Raw genomic sequence first — 20,917 nt, forward strand, 5'->3', positions numbered from 1 at the left:
AACTATAGTGCCCAGAGGGTGCCACCACCCTCAGAGCCCCCCTCCCGCCAGGCTCTAGGGTGAGAAAGAGGTTAAAATCTTACACTTTTCCAGCGCCAGGCTTCCTCGGCGCTGGGGAATCTCCTTCTTCTGCCGTCATTGGCTGAATGTGCATGCGCAGCAAGAGCCGCACGCACATTCAGCCAGTCTCATAGGAAAGCATTCTCAATGCTTTCCTATGAACGGCAGCGTCTTCACACTGAAAATCACATGAGACAGCCACTAGAGGCTGGATTAACCCATTTGTAAACATAGCAGTTTCTCTGAAAGTGCTATGTTTACAGCAGAAAGGGTTAATCCTAGATGGACCTGGCACCCAGACCACTTCATTAAGCAGAAGTGGTCTGGGTGCCTATAGTGGTCCTTTAAGAACAAAGGCAATTGTACAAGTTCTGATAAAAACAAAATGTAAATAAAACCTGGAATTTGAGCTGTATGTCTGTACAAACCGTAATTCACCTCTTTCATATTAAGCGCACCCACACTTATTATATGTCATTTTGTTTAGGAGCAACAGGGGTTTCATTTCACATCAAATATTTATATATACTAACAATTTCTTACACTTTGGATTTTTTCATTTAAAATAAAGAATTTTTTTTTCTAAGTTCTGCATAGCATTTTAATGGTAATAATATTGTTGGCTTTTACTGAAATAAATATATTTGTATTCAGCAATGTCTCAGGAGCACAAAGGCACCCACCATATACAGGTTTTATGGGGTTTTGGAAAGTTGCAGTGGCAAATAATGGGCTTTCCCCTTTTCTGTTTTTTTACATTGAGATTGATTTGCTGGGTCAATGTTTTTGAGACTGTATGGCAGCCCAGCAATGAAACTTACCCCATCATGGCATACAATATGAAAAAGTAGACAACTCGGGGTATTCAAATAGTCCAGTCTTTTGTAGTAGCCACTTAGTCACAAACCCTGACCGAAGTGCACTTTCATATAGGTTTTTAATTTTTATATTACCCATGAAAGTGTTTTAAAAGACTCATATTTGTGTTTAGGTTTTATGGTGTCTTTGAAAGTTACATGGTAGCATGGTCATTGCTGATGTCCAGGAGGAGTGGGAGTTTGAGCACAGGACTTAATATTCTAGATTGATCATTTATATAAAAAAAAAAAAAAAATAATAAAAAAAAAATATATATATTTTTTAATGATTTGAAAAGATTATACATATACTCGCAGAATTAGATATAGATAGAGTTGTGTACAAAAGATTGCGTACCCTTGGAGAATTGGTAATATATGTACCATTTTTAAAGAAAACATGAATGAGATTTTCTGGAAGATTTTTTTTTTCTGTGTTGCAATTGCAAGCCCTGTAGGTTATGGAAATATATATAAAAATAAAAGTTATTTTATTAAATTGTCTCTGCAGCAGTCATTTATTTCACCTTAAAGATTGAAGTCACTGCAATATTTTAAACGCAAATAATTCACAACCACTCTGTAAATCAGACTGCCTCACAGCCAGAGAAACGCTGCTTACAGCACACATAAGAAAACATGCCCAAAGCTTACCAATACAGCAGATAATGTGGTTGAAATCGCAAACCAGAATAATAAATACTAGCAGATAGTACAAAGTTCATGAACCCTGAAGACAAACAGATGATCATCTGCAGACTCACTATTGTCAATAAACATGAACCTACAGTCAATTGGCCTCAGGCTAATATACGTGGCTTTCCACAGGCCTCAAAGTCTGGAGCCAAGAAGGGAGACTTATTCTCAGCCTTTTAGCATGGAGTGAGGCACATGCATACAGGGCCGCCATCAGGGGGTGACAACCATGACGGTTGTCACGGGCCCGGCGGCCCTGGGGGGCCCGGACTGCTCTGGCAGTCCTGGGCCCCACTTTCCCTCCCTGCACACATAGATAGCGAATATCGCTATCTATGTGTGCAGCCGCGGGCCCCCCCGGCTCCCTGTTACCGCAGAGGGGGCCCAGGCACCACACAGCTTCTACTCTTCTCTCCTCTCTTCCAATAATTCTCGCGAGACCCGCGGAGCGTTGCCATGGTAACCGGATCTCGCGAGAGTTATTGCAAGAGAGAAGAGAGAAGAGTAGAAGCTGTGTGCTGCCTGGGCCCCCTCTGCGGTAACAGGGAGCTGGGGGGGCCCCCCACTGGACCACCAGGGATCATGGAATCTCCCCCCTCCCTGGACAAGGTAAGCAGGGAGGGGGGAGAAATCATTTAATTAAATTAAAAAAAAATTATGTAAAAATTTCCCCCCGTCCTCTGAGTCCCACCGGGTGGCCCATGCACTTAGGGCCACCCGGAGGGCTTGTATCAGCAGGGGCCTGGTCGGGCGCTCTTTCCCTTTAACACCGCGACCGGGCCCCTTGCTTTCCGGCAGCCGGCTGGGAGGAAGTGACAGCCGCAAGTCACTTCCTCCCATAAAGAGAGGAGCTGCATGGAAGGTGGCAGGAGGAGTCGCGAGGGAGAGATGACGAGGCTGCAGTGAGGATGGGGGATCCTCACTCCCATCATCCTCAGGCACCACACTGGACCCCAGGGAATCCACCCTCCAGCAAAAGGTAGGAAACTGGAGGGTGGGTTTAAAAATGTACATTTTACATGTGTGTCAGTATGTCTGTGTGTCAGTATGTCTGTGTGTCAGTATGTCTGTGTGTCAATATATCTGTGTGTGTGTGTCAGTATGTCTGTTTGTCTGTGTGTCAATATATCTGTCTGTGTGTCTGTATATGTCTGTTTGTCTGTGTGTCAATATATCTGTGTGTGTCAGTAGGTCTGTCTGTGTGTCAATATATTTGTGTGTGTCAGTATGTCTGTGTGTGTGTCAGTATGTCTGTGTGTGTGTCAGTATGTCTGTCAGTGCATGTGCATGCATGTGTCAGTCTCTGTATGTGTCTGTGTGTCTGTCAGTATATCAGTCTGTCTGTGTCAGTATATATGCCTGTATGAGTGTCAGTATTTCTCAGTGTATATGGGTGTCAGTGTGTGTGTGTGTGTCAGTATCTCGGTCAGTGTATGTGCCTGTGTGTGGGTGTCAGTATTTCTGTCAGTGTATGTGTGTCAGTATGTTGATCAGTGTGTGTGTCAGTATGTCAGTATATGAGCCTGTGTGTGTCTGTCAGTGCGTCTACCAGTGTATGTGTCTGTGTGTGTCAATATATGTACCCGTGTGTCAGTATGTCTGTCAGTGTATGTGCCTGCTTATCTGTATGTAGTCAGTGTATGTATCTGTGTATCTGCTTGTGTGTCAGAGTATGTACCTGTGCATCTGAGCCGCAACTTTATATACAAATACACCCCTCCATTCAAACTTCAACACTACATACAAGCACACTCCTACATTCAAAAACAAACACTACACATAAATGCACACTTGCATTCAAACTCCAGTACCACATACAAACACATTAACACAAACATACTTCATACAAACACATGCTTACATTCAAACACACACAACAGTGCTAAATACAACCCTGCAAGCATGGGAAATTGGTAGAGCCCCAGCTGTCAAAGCATTGTTGGAGTTGCACGACAGATGGGGTTCTACCTTTATTCCAATCTTGCAATTGGGTGTCCAAATAAAATTCATTCTATTTTAGTGCCGCCACTGCATTGGGATGGATGCCGTGATTGCATACCAGGGAGTGAGGGGCGACGGCGGCAGGGCCCAGGGGGCCCAAGCAAACGCTTGCCCAGGGTCCAGTCGTTATTAAAGACGGCCCTGCACACACACACTGCATACACTGACACAACACACACACTGCATACACTGACACAACACACACTCTGCATACACTAACACAACACACACTGCATACACTAACACAACACACACTGCATACACTGACACAACACACACTGCATACACTGACACAACACACTCTGCATACACTAAGACAACACACTCTGCATACACTGACACAACACACACTCTGCAAACACTGACACAACACACACTCTGCAAACACTGACACAACACACACTCTGCAAACACTGACACAACACACACTCTGCAAACACTGACACAACACACACTGCATACACGAATACAACACACACTGCATACACTAACGCACACACACTGCATACACTAATACAATACACACACTGCATTCACTAATACAACATGCACTCTGCATACACTACACACTAACACACTCACTGCATCCACTATACTGACACACACTCTGCATCCGCTACACACTAACACTCTGCATTCACTACACTAACACACACTCTGCATCCGCTACACATAAACACACACTCTGCATTCACTACAATTTACACACACTACATTCATTACACTGACACACTCTGCATTCACTACACCCTAACACACACTCTGCATTTATTACACCCCAACACACACTCTGCATTTATTACACACTAACACACACTCTGCATTTATTACACACTAACACACACTCTGCATTCACTAAACTATGCACACACTCTGGATTCACTATACTGACACACACTCTGGATTCACTATACTGACACACACTCTGGATTCACTATACTGACACACACTCTGGATTCACTATACTGACACACACTCTGGATTCACTATACTGACACACACTCTGCATTCACTACACTAACATACACTCTGCATTAACTGTACACACAGCATCCACTACACAAACATCCTTTATTCACAGTACACACACTACATCCAACACAAATTGAAACACTCTGCATTCACTATACAAGGACACTGCGTCTAATACACACACTACATCCACTACAGACACTGCATCCACTAAACACATTTTATCTAGTACATACAAACACTACATCCACTACACAAACACACACTACATCACTGTACACACACTACATCCACTACTCAAACACTCTCTGCATTCACTACACATTAACACTCTGCATTCACTACACATTAACACACTGCATTCACTACACTAACACACACTGCATCCGCTACACACTAACGTACTCTCTGCATTCATTACACATTAACACACACTCTGCATTCACTACACATTTACACAGACTCTGCATTCACTACACATTTACACAGACTCTGCATTCACTACACTAACACACACTCTGCATCCGCTACACACTAACACACCCTCTGCATTCACTACACATTAACACACTCTGCATTCACTACACTAACACACACTCTGCATCCGCTACACACTAACACACCCTCTGCATTCACTACACATTAACACACCCTCTGCATTCACTACACTAATACACATTCTCTGCATCCGCTACACACTAACACACTCTCTGCATTCACTGCACTAACACACACACTACATTCATTACACTGACACACTCTGCATTCACTACACACTAACACACACTCTGCATTCATTACACACTAACACACACTCTGCATTCAATACACACTAACACACACTCTGCATTCACTAAACTATGCACACACTCTGCATTCACTAAACTATGCACACACTCTGCATTCACTATACTGACACACACTCTGCATTAACTGTACACACAGCATCCACTACACAAACATACTGTATTCACAGTACACACACTACATCCACCATAAATTGAAACACTCTGCATTCACTATACACAGACACTGCATCTAATACACACACTACATCCACTAAACACATTTCATATAGTACATACAAACACTACATCCACTACACAAACACACACTACATCACTGTACACACACTACATCCACTACTCAAACACACTCTATGTTCACTATACACACTGCATCCGCTACACAAACACACACTCTGCATTCACTGCACAAACAGTATCTAATACACACAAACACTACATCCATTACACACATTCTAATTCACTTCCACTATACACACCACATTCAGTCCCGCATCATTGTTAGCGGACTAGGTAGGGCGTGGGCGGCCCCGGGAGGGAGGGGGGCCCAGACCTTGTGCTTTGTCAGGGGCCCCAAAATTTCTGATGGCAGCCCTGCATGCATACATATTTTCCTTACAGTTATTGCAGACAGATAACCGGCACTTTGAACCTCAGCTCTCCAGGTTAACCGTGCACATATTGTAAACAAAATGATCAGTAGGTTTTTTGTTGTTTTTGTTTTGTTTCTTTTAAATAGACTGCAAAGTCTATTAAACGGGCAGCCAAAGTGAAAAACTGTCCATTTTATTCAGTCTATTTTACTCTATGTCAGAGGTGGCCATTACAACAGCCACCTCATCTTTGATATAGATCTTGAACCTTACAAGTCAGCTGCATGGACATGGTGCCTTGTATGATAAATTTGGAACAATTCAAGTCACAATTGCTAGGAAGTCTCACACCGAGTCAGACTGTCTACAAATTCAAATTCATACAGCGCACCCCTTGCCCCTGCCATAAAAAAACAGTCATACTTTTCTTCTCTTATTGGCTCATGCTCTCGCAATCCCAGGCGTCTCTTTGATACCTTTAACGCTCTCCTTCATCCTGCTGTGGCTACCCCGAAACTAACCATGTTTTTATTGAATACACCATGAAAACATTCACAGTGCAGGTGGAAAAAGTATGTGAACCCCTAGACTAATGACATTTCCAAGATCTAATTGGAGTGAGATGTCAGCCAACTGGAGTCCAATCAAGGAGATGAGATTGGGGGTGTTGGTTATATATATATCCCCAAAGGGAGCCTTGCCTATCACACAATCCACAGACAGAAAATCTTTTTACTGCAAATTATGGTTTTGCCTATTTTCAGGGTCATAAAATAAACCAACTCCAAAATATATTGGGCAGATTATGCAACACTAAATATATATTTGTAGTGTTCTTCAGATTATTTAGTTCGAGCTGGCAAACCTCAAGTAACAATATTTTTGATCCTATATTTGCCCAATATTTTAACAATTGTGTTTGGAAGGCCCAAAAAATAAAATTAAAAGCAGAATAGCACTATCCTGGAACTGAGCTGCTCCATCTTGGCTACCAGTCATTGAACATAGTATGTGGAGGTGGTGGAACAAACAGTGTTCTGTATCTCCTCCTTCATTGCAATGTGTGCCTGGACTGAACTGGACTGTGATCTCAATTTACATTTGAAACAAAACAGAGCATAACATAGCATGAAAAATGGTTAACCCCTTAGGAACACAGTTTAAGAAGCAAAATAATATGGGGGGGGCAAGTTTCGTTGCTGCGCCCAGGGAGGGGTTGGTCCGGCCCGCTCTCCCTCACCTTCTTTCCGAAGGCAGGCGGTGGTTGAGGCGCTCGCTGCTCCAGCATCTCCCAGAAGCGTGTCTATTCGCTCGTGTAGTGGCAGGTCAGGCGCCATGTTAGGCGTGTGTTCCTCCTCCTCCATCTTGCGGTCGGGGAGTATGCCTCTTTGGATCGTCAGATCATATTGCATCTTGAGAGCCAGGGCTGTGCGGACCGGGATAACCCCCGCCGGTCCATAGGGGGGGAATGTGGGCACTGCATAGTTTCAGTAGATTGTGATGGCGGTTGGGGAGTGGCTGTCTCCCCTGCGCCAGCGGCTTGTGTAGGCCGCATGAGCCAGGATGGAATTCCGCCTGGGTGGGCTTCAGGAAAAGTGTCCCCAGGTGAGTCCCTGTTTCGTGTCTATGTGTAGGATTTTTGTTTATTTTGAAAGTTACAGGTCACAAACTACAAGGTCTAAAATAAAATTTCAATGTGAAACAATTTTAGAAGTTGCTATGTTTGTCTTGGAAGTTTAATAACCATCACAGAAAACAAAAACACACAAAAGTATAAATGTATATAAAGTAGACATCACAGGCTATTTACCTAAGGTTATTTTGACACTTTTTACATAGCTATTTCACCGCCAATCTCTGCTAAATATTGGAGTAAAATTAAATTTTCTCTATTTTGGCATATACACATTATAACAAGATTTTGTGGCATTTAAATAAAAATTTTTTTACATACATGTTGCATTTTGCTGAGTATTTCATGCATTTGATAAGTGCCACTGTCATAAATTCCACCTAAGTATGCTCAGATACCTCTTATGAGTAAAATAATAAGCCCAATGTAGGACCTAGACACTGTTTTGTGAAGTAACAGTTCAGTAAAAGAGACGTGACAAGCTCAGGTTTTTAAGTGTAAATTTTCATGGAAGATTTTAATGGGTATGTATTCTATTTTGAAATGTTAGCAGGCTGCTTTTTCCAACTACCCCAAAAGGGCATACCATTTCTTAAAGAGGACACCTGAGGGTTTTTCAAAAGGCAAATTTTGAACCTTAGCGTGGGATCATTTTTCCGCTAGCTTGTATCAAGAGTAGTGGTAATAAGCACTGCCTTTTTGACACACACTGAGTTTTTACTGTATATTTTGCAAACCTTATGTGTGCTACAACTTTATAATACTTTATATGTTTTCTCAGCTATGTTGTCGGAGTACGGCAATACCCCCGTATGTACCTTTGCCAGGTATATGTGGACGTTGAAGGGGAACATTTGAGACACAGCCATTTAAGTTTTTTTCAAACTTAGAAGTTTTACGCTGGGTCCATACCCCACTTTGGAGGGTGTTTTTTTTTTTTTAGGTTTTTTTTTGTAGGTTAATTATTCCAACTACCCCATAAAGGCATACCATTTCTTAAAGAAGAAACCCAAGGGTATTTCAAAAGGCATATTTTGAACCTTAGCGTAAAATTATTTTTCCGCTAGCTTGTACCAAGTGTAATAAGCATTTTTTTATGTGTGCTATTGCAGGATGCTAAGATACCCTGGAGTGTCTCCTTTCTCAAATGGAAGGCCTTTGTGGGGTTATTTGAAGAGTCAAATGGCTATAATGCCACAAAATTAGACATATGACCAACTATGAGAATTCTAACTATAGAAACTGAAATAACATGGTCTCCCATATGGCACTGTAGCTTCACAGAATAAGGGCAAAGGGTATACAATGGGGGTATCGTTGTACTCAGCAGATGTAGCTGAACACAATATGGAGTTCTGTACAAGGATAGCACACACCAGCTTTACGAATAACACATTACTACAACCTTGTTATATGTGTATATGCCAAAATAGAGAAGAAGAAGAAAAAAAAAATTGTTTACTCCAATATTTAGCAGAAAAAAAAATAAAAAGGGTCAAAATAACCTTCGGTAAATGGCATGTGATGCCTACTTTATATAAATATATACTTTCATGTGGCAATTTTGTTTTCTGTGATGGTTATTAAACTTCCAAGACAAACATACCAACTTCTAAAATTGTTTCACATTGAAATTGTATTTTTGACCTTGTAAGTTGTGACCTGTAACTTTCAAAATAAACTGAAATCCTACACATATTATGTACTCAGTAAATCAAGACACATACATGAATTGATTTTGAATTACTTTACATAAGCTGGACATATTATGCACACATTATAATTGCCAAAACTTGGAAAAGTCTTGTGATGAGTTAGACTACTAAATTGACAAAACATTACAGCAAAAGCTCTGCCCTTTGTCAAGTTTTCTCAACCTCAGGCTTTACCATAAAACAAAATAATCTGTACTTGGGATAGGATATATGTTGTTTGCTGTTTAGAATTTGAATGACAGTCCAGTGCATTTAATATAAACAGTAGATACATTTTTGATGATCGAGTTCCTTATGGTGGTGGATTTTTTTGAATGTTTTTAAAGGAGGCTTTAATCTAAAGTTATGAAGCAACAAAACTAATTATGTTCCTTTAAAACTCTTGCTTGTGAGTCTCAAAGAAAATGCAAATGCTTCCCACTGTTATTGAGCAATAAAGACATGTAATACATGTGAGGAGGGGCAAAGGTTTAAAAATAATACCAGGAAGTATTACTTTACTGAGAGGGTAGTGGATGCATGGAATAGCCTTCCATCTGAAGTGGTAGAGGTTAACACAGTAAAGGAGTTTAAGCATGCGTGGGATAAGCATAAGGCTATCCTAACTATAAGATAAGGCCAGGGACTAATGAAAGTATTTAGAAAACTGGACAGACTAGATGGGCCGAATGGTTCTTATCTGCCGTCACATTCTATGTTTCTATGTTTCTATGAAATACAGACTTAAGCAGTTCAAATGTTGACTAGCCTAATGAATATTCACCTGCCAGCAAACAGTATCATTCATAAAATACCGGCCTCCTATTATTGGCTTAAGATGCACCACACCCTGTGTTGTTCTAACACAGGAAATAGATCACAATTCACAATAAGGAAAAAAAAAGCTAAAAGAATGCTGCAGGAATTTATACACTTGGGCATAAAAATGTGTTTTACACCATCAATGAGGATTTAAGCGTGTAAAAAAATGGATAGAAATAAAATGCAGTTTCGTGTAACTTTTTTTTTTTTACATTGCATTCAAGAATGAGGAGTAAATAAAAATACTGAAGCAAATGAAGAAAGAAAAAAAACAACAACAACTAGTCCTGCTTTGAGTCGAGTAAAAGGGACACTTCAGGCAGTTAAGAAAGTCACGCTTAAATGAAAGAGAATTCAAAGCTCTATGGGTATTAATGAGTTTTCAGTCTCTTTATATCTATTTATAATAAACATATGACACAATAGGATACCTAATGTGGTGAGTAAATGTTTGTGTGTGTAATGTGTTATGCAAGTTATAGCGTAACTCAGGTGAATTACTTCTAGACCAGGCAACGTTGGCATGTGTTGAATGATGCAAAATTGCATCACAAAGCTCCAGCACACCCACATAGACTTTTCATTACGGATTCTCAGAGAATCACAGGAGCATGGCCATTAGTGGGCAGTCCAGCTGAAATACAAGAAGCAGGGAAAAAGCAAAGGGGAAAATGACATGCAATCAGAGGAGGGGCAGAAATTCTGATCAAATAAAGATTACAACAGAGGTACCTTCTAAAGCACATTTTGACACTATTAAAGGAAAAAAAGCATTTAGTGACAGTAGGTTTATTGTTGGTGGGAGGGGGGTGCGGAAGATATGCATTTTACCTATACAGTTTGTTTAATGATAGGACTAAAAACATCTGGTTGGTAATTTTTTTTTTTTTTTAATACCATCAACTTGATAGATAATAGGCAAAACTTTGGCATGAACAAGATACAACAAATACAGGGTGCGCTAAGTAGGACAATGAGAGATAATAAACAAAAATCAGCAATAATATAAAGAGTCTCTTATATAAAGTACAGCGAAGACCTGGAGTGTATATTCTTGTATCTTGTGTATTTGTTTTATCTTGTTCTCTCCATTCTTTGAAGGGTTTGAGGGTTACCCTTCCCCTCAGGTGTGCAGCTCTATTCTCCCCTGTGATCAGTACTGTAGCGCTGTTACTCTCCTACTTAAAACTTTGGCATATCATCTGTCATGGACAGTATCTCCCATGATGCTCAACTGCTTGCCAAGCATCTAATCATCAACTGAAGTGCCAAATGTTAACCATCAAGGTGTTATCATAAAGTTCACCAAAACAATTCAGCAAAAAGGAAAGCCGGGTCAAAATATACCTGTAAACATAGCATGGAAGTAAGGACTGCAGGCTGCCAGCACAACCTTATGAGCCAAAATCTCCACATCTTCAGCCACGATCGTCACATCACACAGCAGATTCTGACTGTGAATTAAAAATAAACAAATAAATATGTTACGATACAGAGTAACTAAGAAAAGCCTAAATGTCTACTTCCACTTTGAATGTCTTTGTGAAAATGGGTAAAAACATTATAAAGCTGAAATTAGCATTAGGCTAATAGCCCCATTTAGTTTGAAATGTATGCTGCCCTCAGCAATTCTTTCTACTTAAAAAAACAAAGGGTATGGAAGCTCTTTTGGAGAACTTTCCCAATTGTGTTAGTTTGCCACCGGAGGCAAAGGCCAGAGTTCCAAGTCCCTCTCCTTTATAGGCTCCTATAACCCAAAATAAAGGGGGAGGGAGGACAACAACACAATCAGTAGTAAACCATTTATAAATCCAAGAAGATTTAACAATGCATTCTCTTTCAATTAAAAAGGAGTGGCTGACAGTTAAATTGGCGTCTGCAAACAGCACAAAGATGAATACTGGAGTACAATTATATGACAGATGCACATTAATGCATTAGGTGGACATTTTTCGAAGAGGTAAACATTACACATAGTGGTCAAAGCTCTTCTGATGAAATGTTTGTTTGGGATCAAGGCATTGGCACTCTTTCCAGGTGTTTATTTCGCCATAATTTTTACACTCTTAAAGTTTATACCATACCTTTTTTTTTTTTAATGAAATTACAACATTAAAAGCAACACTCCAAGCATTATAGAGATAGTGCTGTAGTGCTTATGGTGCCAGGAGTGCCCTGGCATTATCCTAGTATAAGTGGTCACACTGTTTAAGAACAGTTTGATTTCTTATCTGGTGTCTGCAAGGTGGCGCTCCATGCGTCCACTACTTTCTATGGAGAGCCAGAAACTCGGAAGTCTGCTGTGAGGTAAGCACGGCAGTGCAGATTTTCTCCATAGGAAGACAGGATGTAGCAAGAGGGCATGGAGAAAGGAGCAGATTTTTTTTTTCTATGTGGGTATATCCAACAGCTTGTAAAAGCTGCAGATCTCTTGCCTGAAGCCTTTGTAAACCCTCCTCCTTCTTACCCAGTCCAGACGTTCTGTAGCGGTCAAGTCATAGACCTCACAATGCAGCTGAATGAGAAGTGTCCGATATTTGCTTAATATAAGACAATTCCAACAAGTATTTTAAATGTATTAAAAACAGAGGGAGGGGGGCGTGGCTAACCACCGAGAGGAATGGACGTGTGATCCCTTCGCTCCGGCTTCACGGGTCGCAATCCGACTCCATCCACCGCAATCAGACGGTAAAAGCAGACAAATTTAACAGATGGCACAGCAGAGAGGGAAGAAGGCTGCCTCCAAGGCAGAAAAACTTAATTTTTTCGGCACTAAGACGCACCATGAGACGGAGGAGGCTCAGGCCTTGTCTCAAAATGGCGGGCGCATCACGGAGAGCCCAGAGGAAGGGGAGACAAATGCTGCAGGGGATTCTGATAAGCTCACAAAGAGCTACCTACAACAAGCCCTGGACACCCTGTCAAACAAACTCCTATCATCCTGGCAACACACAGCGGATTCACTGAGGAAGGACATGCAGGAACTTGGTAAACGCACCTCTCACATGGAGAACAAAATGGCGGAATTTGCTACAGCACATAATGACATAGCCTCACATGTGGAACAACTGGAGCAAAAACTGCTAACTACAGAAAACAAAATCACAGATCTGGAGGATCGCGCTCGCAGGAACAACCTGCGCATAAGAGGGATTCCTGAAGACGTTGTCCCGGAGAATCTGCAAACGTATGTAAGAGGTGTGTTTCACACCTATGCCCCAGATATACCTGCTGACATGCTACTTCTAGACAGGATACAGCGTTTGCCCAGACCCAGGTTCCTGACAGAAACTGCCCCACGCAACGTGCTACTGAGAATGCACTATTTTCACATTAAAGAGCATATTCTGAAAGCGAGCAGGAATAAAGCGACACCGCTGGAAAATTACCCCAATCTGCTGATTTTTGCTGACCTCTCTGCATCGACCTTGCGACGAAGAAGAGTTTGCACAAGTGGCTAATTCCTTAAGAGCGCATGGCCTCAGATTTAGATGGGGTTTCCCCACTAAAATGCTGGTGACAAAGGACAGCACCACTCAAATCATAACTTCACCTGAAGACGGACTGCGCAAACTGCAAGCATGGGGACTCATTTGTTAACACTAGATTTAGTGTTAACAAATGGAGATTTGGTATCAGATATTACTGTAGGTGAAAGTTTAGGATCCAGTGATCATCAGTCAGTGTGGTTTAATATAAGAACAGTGACTGAGTCACACCACACAAAAACAAAAGTTTTAGACTTTAGAAAAACAGACTTTTCTAAAATTAGAATATGTGTAAAGGAGTCATTATCAGACTGGAGCAATTTAAATGGAGTCCAAAATAAATGGGATTATTTAAAAGCTGCACTACTGAAGGGAACAGAAAATTGCATTAGGCTTGTCAGTAAAAACAAAAAATTCAAGAAACCACTGTGGTACTCCGCAGATGTGGCCAAAATAGTAAAAAACAAAAAGTTAGCATTTAGTAATTATAAAAAAAACCAGAGTGAGGAAGACAGAATGACCTATAAGATTAGGCAGAAAGAGGCTAAGCAAGTTATAAGAGCTTCCAAATCACACACAGAAGAGAAAATAGCACAGTCAGTAAAAAAGGGGGACAAAACTTTTTTTAGATACATAAATGAGAAAAGAAAAGTAAAACAAGGATTAGTTAGATTAAAAACAAAAGAAGGAAGGTATGTAGATGAGGATAAAGGTCTAGCTGACTGCCTCAATTAATATTTTTGTTCGGTATTTACAGCTGAAAATGAAGGAAAGGGACCTCTGTTAAAAAAAAAGGATAAATTAGTCATTTATTACACGTGAGTTTACAGAGGAAGAGGTTCTATTTCAACTGTCAAAAGTAAAGACAAATCTCGCTGTTAAATACGGATACGAAAATTTTAGCCAAAATTTACGCTAATCGAGTAGCGAACCTTATCCCCTTCATCACACATTCAGATCAAGTGGGGTTCGTGCGCGGGCGGCAGGGATCAGACGGCACCAGGAAACTTCACAGCCTTCTCTACAGTCGGGCGCCTCCCGGCGAACCCAGAGTCTTTATGTCTCTGGACGCCGAGAAGGCGTTCGACAGGCTGCATTGGAATTTTCTGAGAACAGTCCTCCAAAAATGTGAATTTCCACATCAATTCCTATCCCTAATCTCGGCATTATACTCCAACCCATCAGCGCAGGTAGCGAATGGAGGCTTTGTATCTAAGTCGTTCCATATCACGAATGGAACGAGGCAAGGATGCCTGTTATCCCCCGCCCTCTATATTCTAGCACTAGAACCACTAGCCCAGGACATAAGGAACAACAGTCATATGTGGGGTGTCACTTGGACGTCGGACACACAAAATTACGATGTTTGCGGATGATGTTATGCTCTCCTTAACGGACCCAATCTCATCCATCCCTGCATTACAGACCACCTTACAACAATACAGCAAGTGCTCTTACTATAAATTAAATAAAGCCAAAACACAAGCAATGTGCTTGCACGCATCCACGGCACTACACACAACTTTAAAACAGAAATACACATATGAATGGAGACAGGATTACTTGACCTTTTTAGGCATAAAATTCACCAAGTTAGAGAGGAATTTACATCGGGAAAACTACGGCAAACTTCTCACATCCATCAAACAACAATTAATGAGCTGGAAAGGAAAATACATATCATGGATAGGTAGAATAGCTGTAGTGAAAATGAAAACGCTCCTGAGGCTGCAATATCTATTTCGCACTTTACAAATAAGTTTACCCAAGAAATTCCTTCAAGACGCACAGAGATTAGTTAATGCCTTTGTCTGGTCCAATAAGAAACCCAGAATAGCAGCCAAAACTATGCACCTAGCAAATAAACATGGGGGAATGAGCCTACCAAACATACTTACCTATTATAGATCAGCCATTCTGGCCCCACTGTTAACTGAGATGCAACAACATGACCACCCAACTCCCTGGGTAACAGTGGAAGCAGAATTCACTGGAGGCCAACATATTACGCATTTAGCCTGGACACCACCACACCTTCGAAAAAAATTCAAAGATATGTCACCACTTACGAAAACAACATTACGGGAATGGGATAGATTTCACAGAGAACAGGGATTCAACGAGACTCTCTCCCCCGCTTTACCTCTAGACACCTTTTATGGACTAATACCTTCATTAAACTTGTCATCCTGGAATGGTAGGGGACTAAAACACTTACACCAATTGTTTGACCAGGGAGAAGTAATCCCATTCCAACGACTGCAAAATGTCTTTAACTTACCCAATACAGCAGGGTTTGCACACAGACAGGTCTGCTCCTGGTTACAAAAACATAAAACCATTTTACCGACGGGCGACAGATGGGAGAATCTAACAACACTGGAACGCCTTAGCACACAGACAAACAGACCAACTAAGCTTATATCCACACTGTATAGTTACCACCACCAGAAGCAGGATCCACGCACACTACACTTTGTGAAAGCATGGGAATTGGACTTAGGTAGACAGCTAACCAGCGAGCAGTGGTCTTACATTATGAATGCAAACAAGAAACTTACACTTAACACAGCCCATCTAGAACTGACCAGGAAACTTCTATACCGTTGGTACCTAGTACCGTCCCGTCCCGTCTACAACGTATAAAACCCCAGCACACGGGGATGTGTTGGAGGTGCAATTCAACTAGGGGTACTATGTTACATGTATGGTGGGAGTGTGGTGCCCTGAGCTCATTGTGGATAGCCACAAAGAATCTAATAAAAGACACGACAGGAGTGACTCTGACCAACGCCCCGGAGCATTACCTCCTACAGTATATACCACCCGGTCTTGAGAAATCCGTAAGATATCTAATATATCACATAATAATAGCAGTTCTGATGCACATCAGCAGACATTGGCAAAAACAAACTGTCCCCCACATCCAGAGCTGCATAACACAAATTGAAGACACAAAAAAATTTGAGAAGATGGCCAGATCCAATAACCTTCCGCAAAAATTTTGGGTAGAGGCATGGGAAACCTGGGATAGGTTCCAACAGCGACAAAAAATAGCTCATCTCCCCCCCTGATCGCACTATACCACAATCCATTGCACAAAGCTTAGGAATGTAAGACTGAATTTTCTGGTAGTTACAACTAATTTTGTAACTGAACTTGTATATATGATAACGTGTACACTCATTCCCTAAAAAATTAGGAGAACATTCAAGAGGGTTCCTCAAAGGCCGTGGAGCAGGCCTACAAAAAGAATTATATTAAGGGACTTAAACCCCCCCCCCCCTCCATCCTCCCCCCCCCCCCTTCTCCTCCTCTTGAGATCCCCTCTTTATCTTACCCAAGTTGTCACACCCCCCCAAGTTAAAGGTTATTAAGCATCAGGGCAATGGGAACTACTTAAAGGCCAAAAATATCTCCTGATCAATTTAATAATAGCACATTTATAAGAACCGTTTGCACAAACATAATGTCTGACAAAGCTTGTAAGAACTATGTTAATCTGTATTGTAACATGCAACATGTGATGTAATAATTTGTTTAGATTTGTCATTTGTCATGCAATGTGTCATGCAATGTGAACATGTTCATTGGCATTGCAATATGCAGATTATATTACAACCAAGAGATGAAAATATGGCTGTACCTGTTTGCCCTGTATTATTAAGAATGTAAATTCTTTGTATTTTATAAATTGTCAATAAAAAAAATAAATTAAAAAAAAACAGAGGGAGAATTCAGCACTTGTAGATTAGTGGTATAGTTCAAAAGGCAGCTCAGTCAACAAATCCAGGGCCTCTCTTGTCCGGAAGAGATAAGGATCTAACAGAAGGGTGGTGTAGCGCCAAATAGGTCCTTCGAAATATGTGGAATAAAAGGACTATTCTCAGACCTGTGGACCACAGGAGGGATCATTTCGCTTAAGCGCCAAAGTCGGAGCTGCACCTAAGCTCCCAAAAAGTACGAGTGAATTATTTTTATCATCTTTTCCAAATGTATTTTACATACCACACTATTAATTTATTATTCTACATATTCCTAAGGACATATTTAGCTCTACCCCACCCTTCTGTTTCTTCATTTTAAATGTAATAAATTATGCTTTTAAAAAGAGCATTTCAAGCAACATAACCATTATAGTTTGCAGTAGTGATTGTGCCAGGTGCCCTCACAGATTTATTTATTAATGGCATTTATAAAGCACCAGTGCTGTACAATTGAGAAAAAAAAAAAAACAATACAATATAAACATACAAAAATAGAAGAACCAGATTACATAGTCAAACTACCGTATATACTCAAGTATAAGCCGACCCGAATATAAGCCGAGGCCCCTAATTTTCCCCCAAAAAACTGGGAAAACTTATTGACTCGAGTATAAGACTAGGGTGGGAAATGCAGCAGCTACTGGTAAATTTCTAAATAAAATTAGATCCTAAAAAAAATATATTAATTGAATATTTATTTACAGTGTGTGTATAAAGAATGCAGTGTGTGCGTATGAGTGCAGCGTGTGTGTGTATGAGTGCAGCGTGTGTGTGTATGAGTGCAGCGTGTGTGTGTATGAGTGCAGCGTGTGTATGAGTGCAGCGTGTGTATGAGTGCAGTGTGTGTGTGTATGAATGCAGTGTGTGTGTGTATGAATGCAGTGTGTGTGAGTGCAGTGTGTGTGTATGAGTGCAGTGTGTGTGTATGAGTGCAGTGTGTGTGTATGAGTGCAGTGTGTGTATGAATGCAGTGTGTGCAGGGCCGGTGCAAGGATATTTGCCCCCCCCCCCCCCCATATGTCCTGACCTCCCCTCCTCCTCCCCTAGTGGTCCTTATCCCCCCCTCCCTCCCATAGTGGTCCTTATCCCCCCCCTTCCTCCCATAGTGGTCCTTATCCCCCTCCCTCCCATAGTGGTCCTTATCCCCCCCCTCCCTCCCTCCCATAGTGGTCCTTATCCCCCCCCCTCCCTCCCATAGTGTTCCTTTTCTCCCCCCCTCCCTCCCATAGTGGTCCTTATCCCACCCCCTCCCTCCGATAGTGGTCCTTATCCCCCCCCCTCCCTTCCATAGTGGTCCTTATCCCCCCCCTCCCTTCCATAGTGGTCCTTATCCCCCCCCTCCCTCCCATAGTGGTCCTTATCCCCCCCCCCTCCCTCCCATAGTGGTCCTTATCCCCCCCTCCCTCCCATAGTGGTCCTTATCCCCCCTCCCTCCCATAGCGGTCCTTATACCCCCCCTCCCTCCCATAGTGGTCCTTATCCCCCCCCCCTCCCTCCCATAGTGGTCCTTATCCCCCCCCCTCCCTCCCATAGTGGTCCTTATCCCACCCCCTCCCTCCCATAGTGGTCCTTATACCCCCCCCCCCCCCACAGTGGTCCTTATATCCCCTTTTTTATTATTATTATTTTTTTATTATTATTTTTTTTTATTATTATTTATTTTATTTATTTTTCGTCCCCCCTCCCTGCTTGATACATGGCAGGGAGGGGGCCTCTCCTTCCCTGGTGGTCCAGTTTCAGTTCAGTGGGGGGGAGAGGGGGGCTGGCAGAGAGCGTTACTTACCTGTTCTGCAGCTCCTGTCAGCTCTCTCCTCCTCTGCGCCGTCCGTGCAGCTCCTTCTATCAGCTCACACTGTAAGTCTCGCGAGAGCCGCGGCTCTCGCGAGATTTACACTGGGAGCTGACCGAGGTGCTGAACGGACGGCGCGGAGGAGGAGAGAGCTGACAGGAGCTGCAGAACAGGTAAGTAACGCTCTCTGCCAGCCCCCCTCTCCCCCAGTCTGTATTATGGCAATGCAAATTGCCATAATACAGACCTTGACTCGAGTATAAGCCGAGTTGGGGTTTTTCAGCCCAAAAAATGGGCTGAAAAACTCGGCTTATACTCGAGTATATACGGTACTTAAAAACAATTTTATAAGCTGTTGCAAAGATCTTCAAGTTAGTTCCATTAAGCTAAACCCATCCATGCAGTCTGCATGTAAAGACTTTCAATATGAAACTCTGCACATGAAGAGTTCCAGACTAGCCAATATCAATTCTGTGCATATTCTTGGCACGGGGAGCCATTAATTTGCTGAGAGTGCTCAGCTAATGAATGACCAGGGATATCCATATATGGCTTCTGCAGCTCTGCAATTCATAGCATCAGATAAGTCTTGGTGCCGAGCGGTGATCCAGCTAAGAGGGCAAGTTTAAACAAAGATATTTAAGCCAATTTAAGTTGTTCTCCAAATATGAATGATTAACCTATTAAAGTGGAGACAGTGAGGAAATCATTGCAAGGTGCACAATCCATGACTTCTAAATGGTATATAACAAAATAAGTTAATTTAAAGGGACACTCCAGGTACCAAAACAATTCAAATAAAGTTGTTATAGTGTCAGGAGGGCCCCCACCCAAGGTGCACTCTTACCTCAAGGGGTTAAACAATTTTCAAACTGTTCAACCCCAAAGTTTTTTACTGCAGTGGCAATCTCGGCTGCCCCCCAGGCGGCATCCGGCTTCTGGCATTCTATGCCACAGAGTAGGGGGCCACTGATTGGCTGAGAACTGAAGAATTCGCAGACGCTCTCAGCCAATCAGTGATTTCCCATTCACAAAACTGGCTTGGAAAGAAACGTACATATTTTCTAAGCCACTTTTATAACTGTCAACAAAATGGTAGACATACAATTGCAGGTTTACTAGAGTTTATCACTTAAATTTGTTTTACTATGGTAAATTAGAGAGGTTGGGCAGCGTAATATACATATATTTCATTATATACATGCACACACACACAGCATAAAAACCTCTGTAAACAGAATAGTAGTTTCCTGCAAATCATTGAGTGCTGCCACAAGTTGCACTTGCACTGTAGGTTCCCAAAGAAATTAGAATGCAAGAAAACAATTACCTTCGTAATTCATTCATAACTTTGAATGCTTTCCTAGTGTGCCGAGGATTCACCGTGACCGGGCAATACTTCTCAGTATTGTCTTTTACATCCACAGGTTTGACAAGACTTGGCTTAGTGCTTCTAAGAAAGGGAATAAAATAAATAAGTTAAAAACATAGAATATCAGTTTGGCTCTTGAAACTTATAAGAGCAATTATGGAACAATTTTAATAAAGCACTGTTTGATGAAGTGAATCTTACTGGCATATCCCCTGCCCCATTAAAAAAACAAATAAGTTAGAATGGGGAGGGGAACAGGGAGGTCAGAGAGGACAGGCTTAGGGGGTTGACTTGGGCAATAGGGAGTGTCATCTGTCACCAGCATGTCATAGGTACTGCTGATCAATGGCAAATATGTACAGAATTG

General features: G+C 41.7%; 1 protein-coding gene across 1 annotated transcript in view; it reads right to left on the minus strand.

Annotated features, from left to right (window-relative positions):
• KLHL2 (kelch like family member 2) overlaps positions 1-20,917 on the minus strand; it is a 132,007-nt gene that overhangs the window by 73,150 nt on the left and 37,940 nt on the right. The window contains exons 2-3 of the mRNA XM_063458201.1: positions 20,509-20,631; positions 11,482-11,588 (exon numbers count right to left, since the gene is read on the minus strand). Of these exons, the coding sequence (XP_063314271.1) occupies positions 11,482-11,588; positions 20,509-20,631 (230 nt within the window). The remainder of the gene's footprint in view (positions 1-11,481; positions 11,589-20,508; positions 20,632-20,917) is intronic.

This window comes from Pelobates fuscus, chromosome 6, assembly GCF_036172605.1.
Source record: "Pelobates fuscus isolate aPelFus1 chromosome 6, aPelFus1.pri, whole genome shotgun sequence".
NCBI classification, from domain to species: Eukaryota; Metazoa; Chordata; class Amphibia; order Anura; family Pelobatidae; genus Pelobates; species Pelobates fuscus.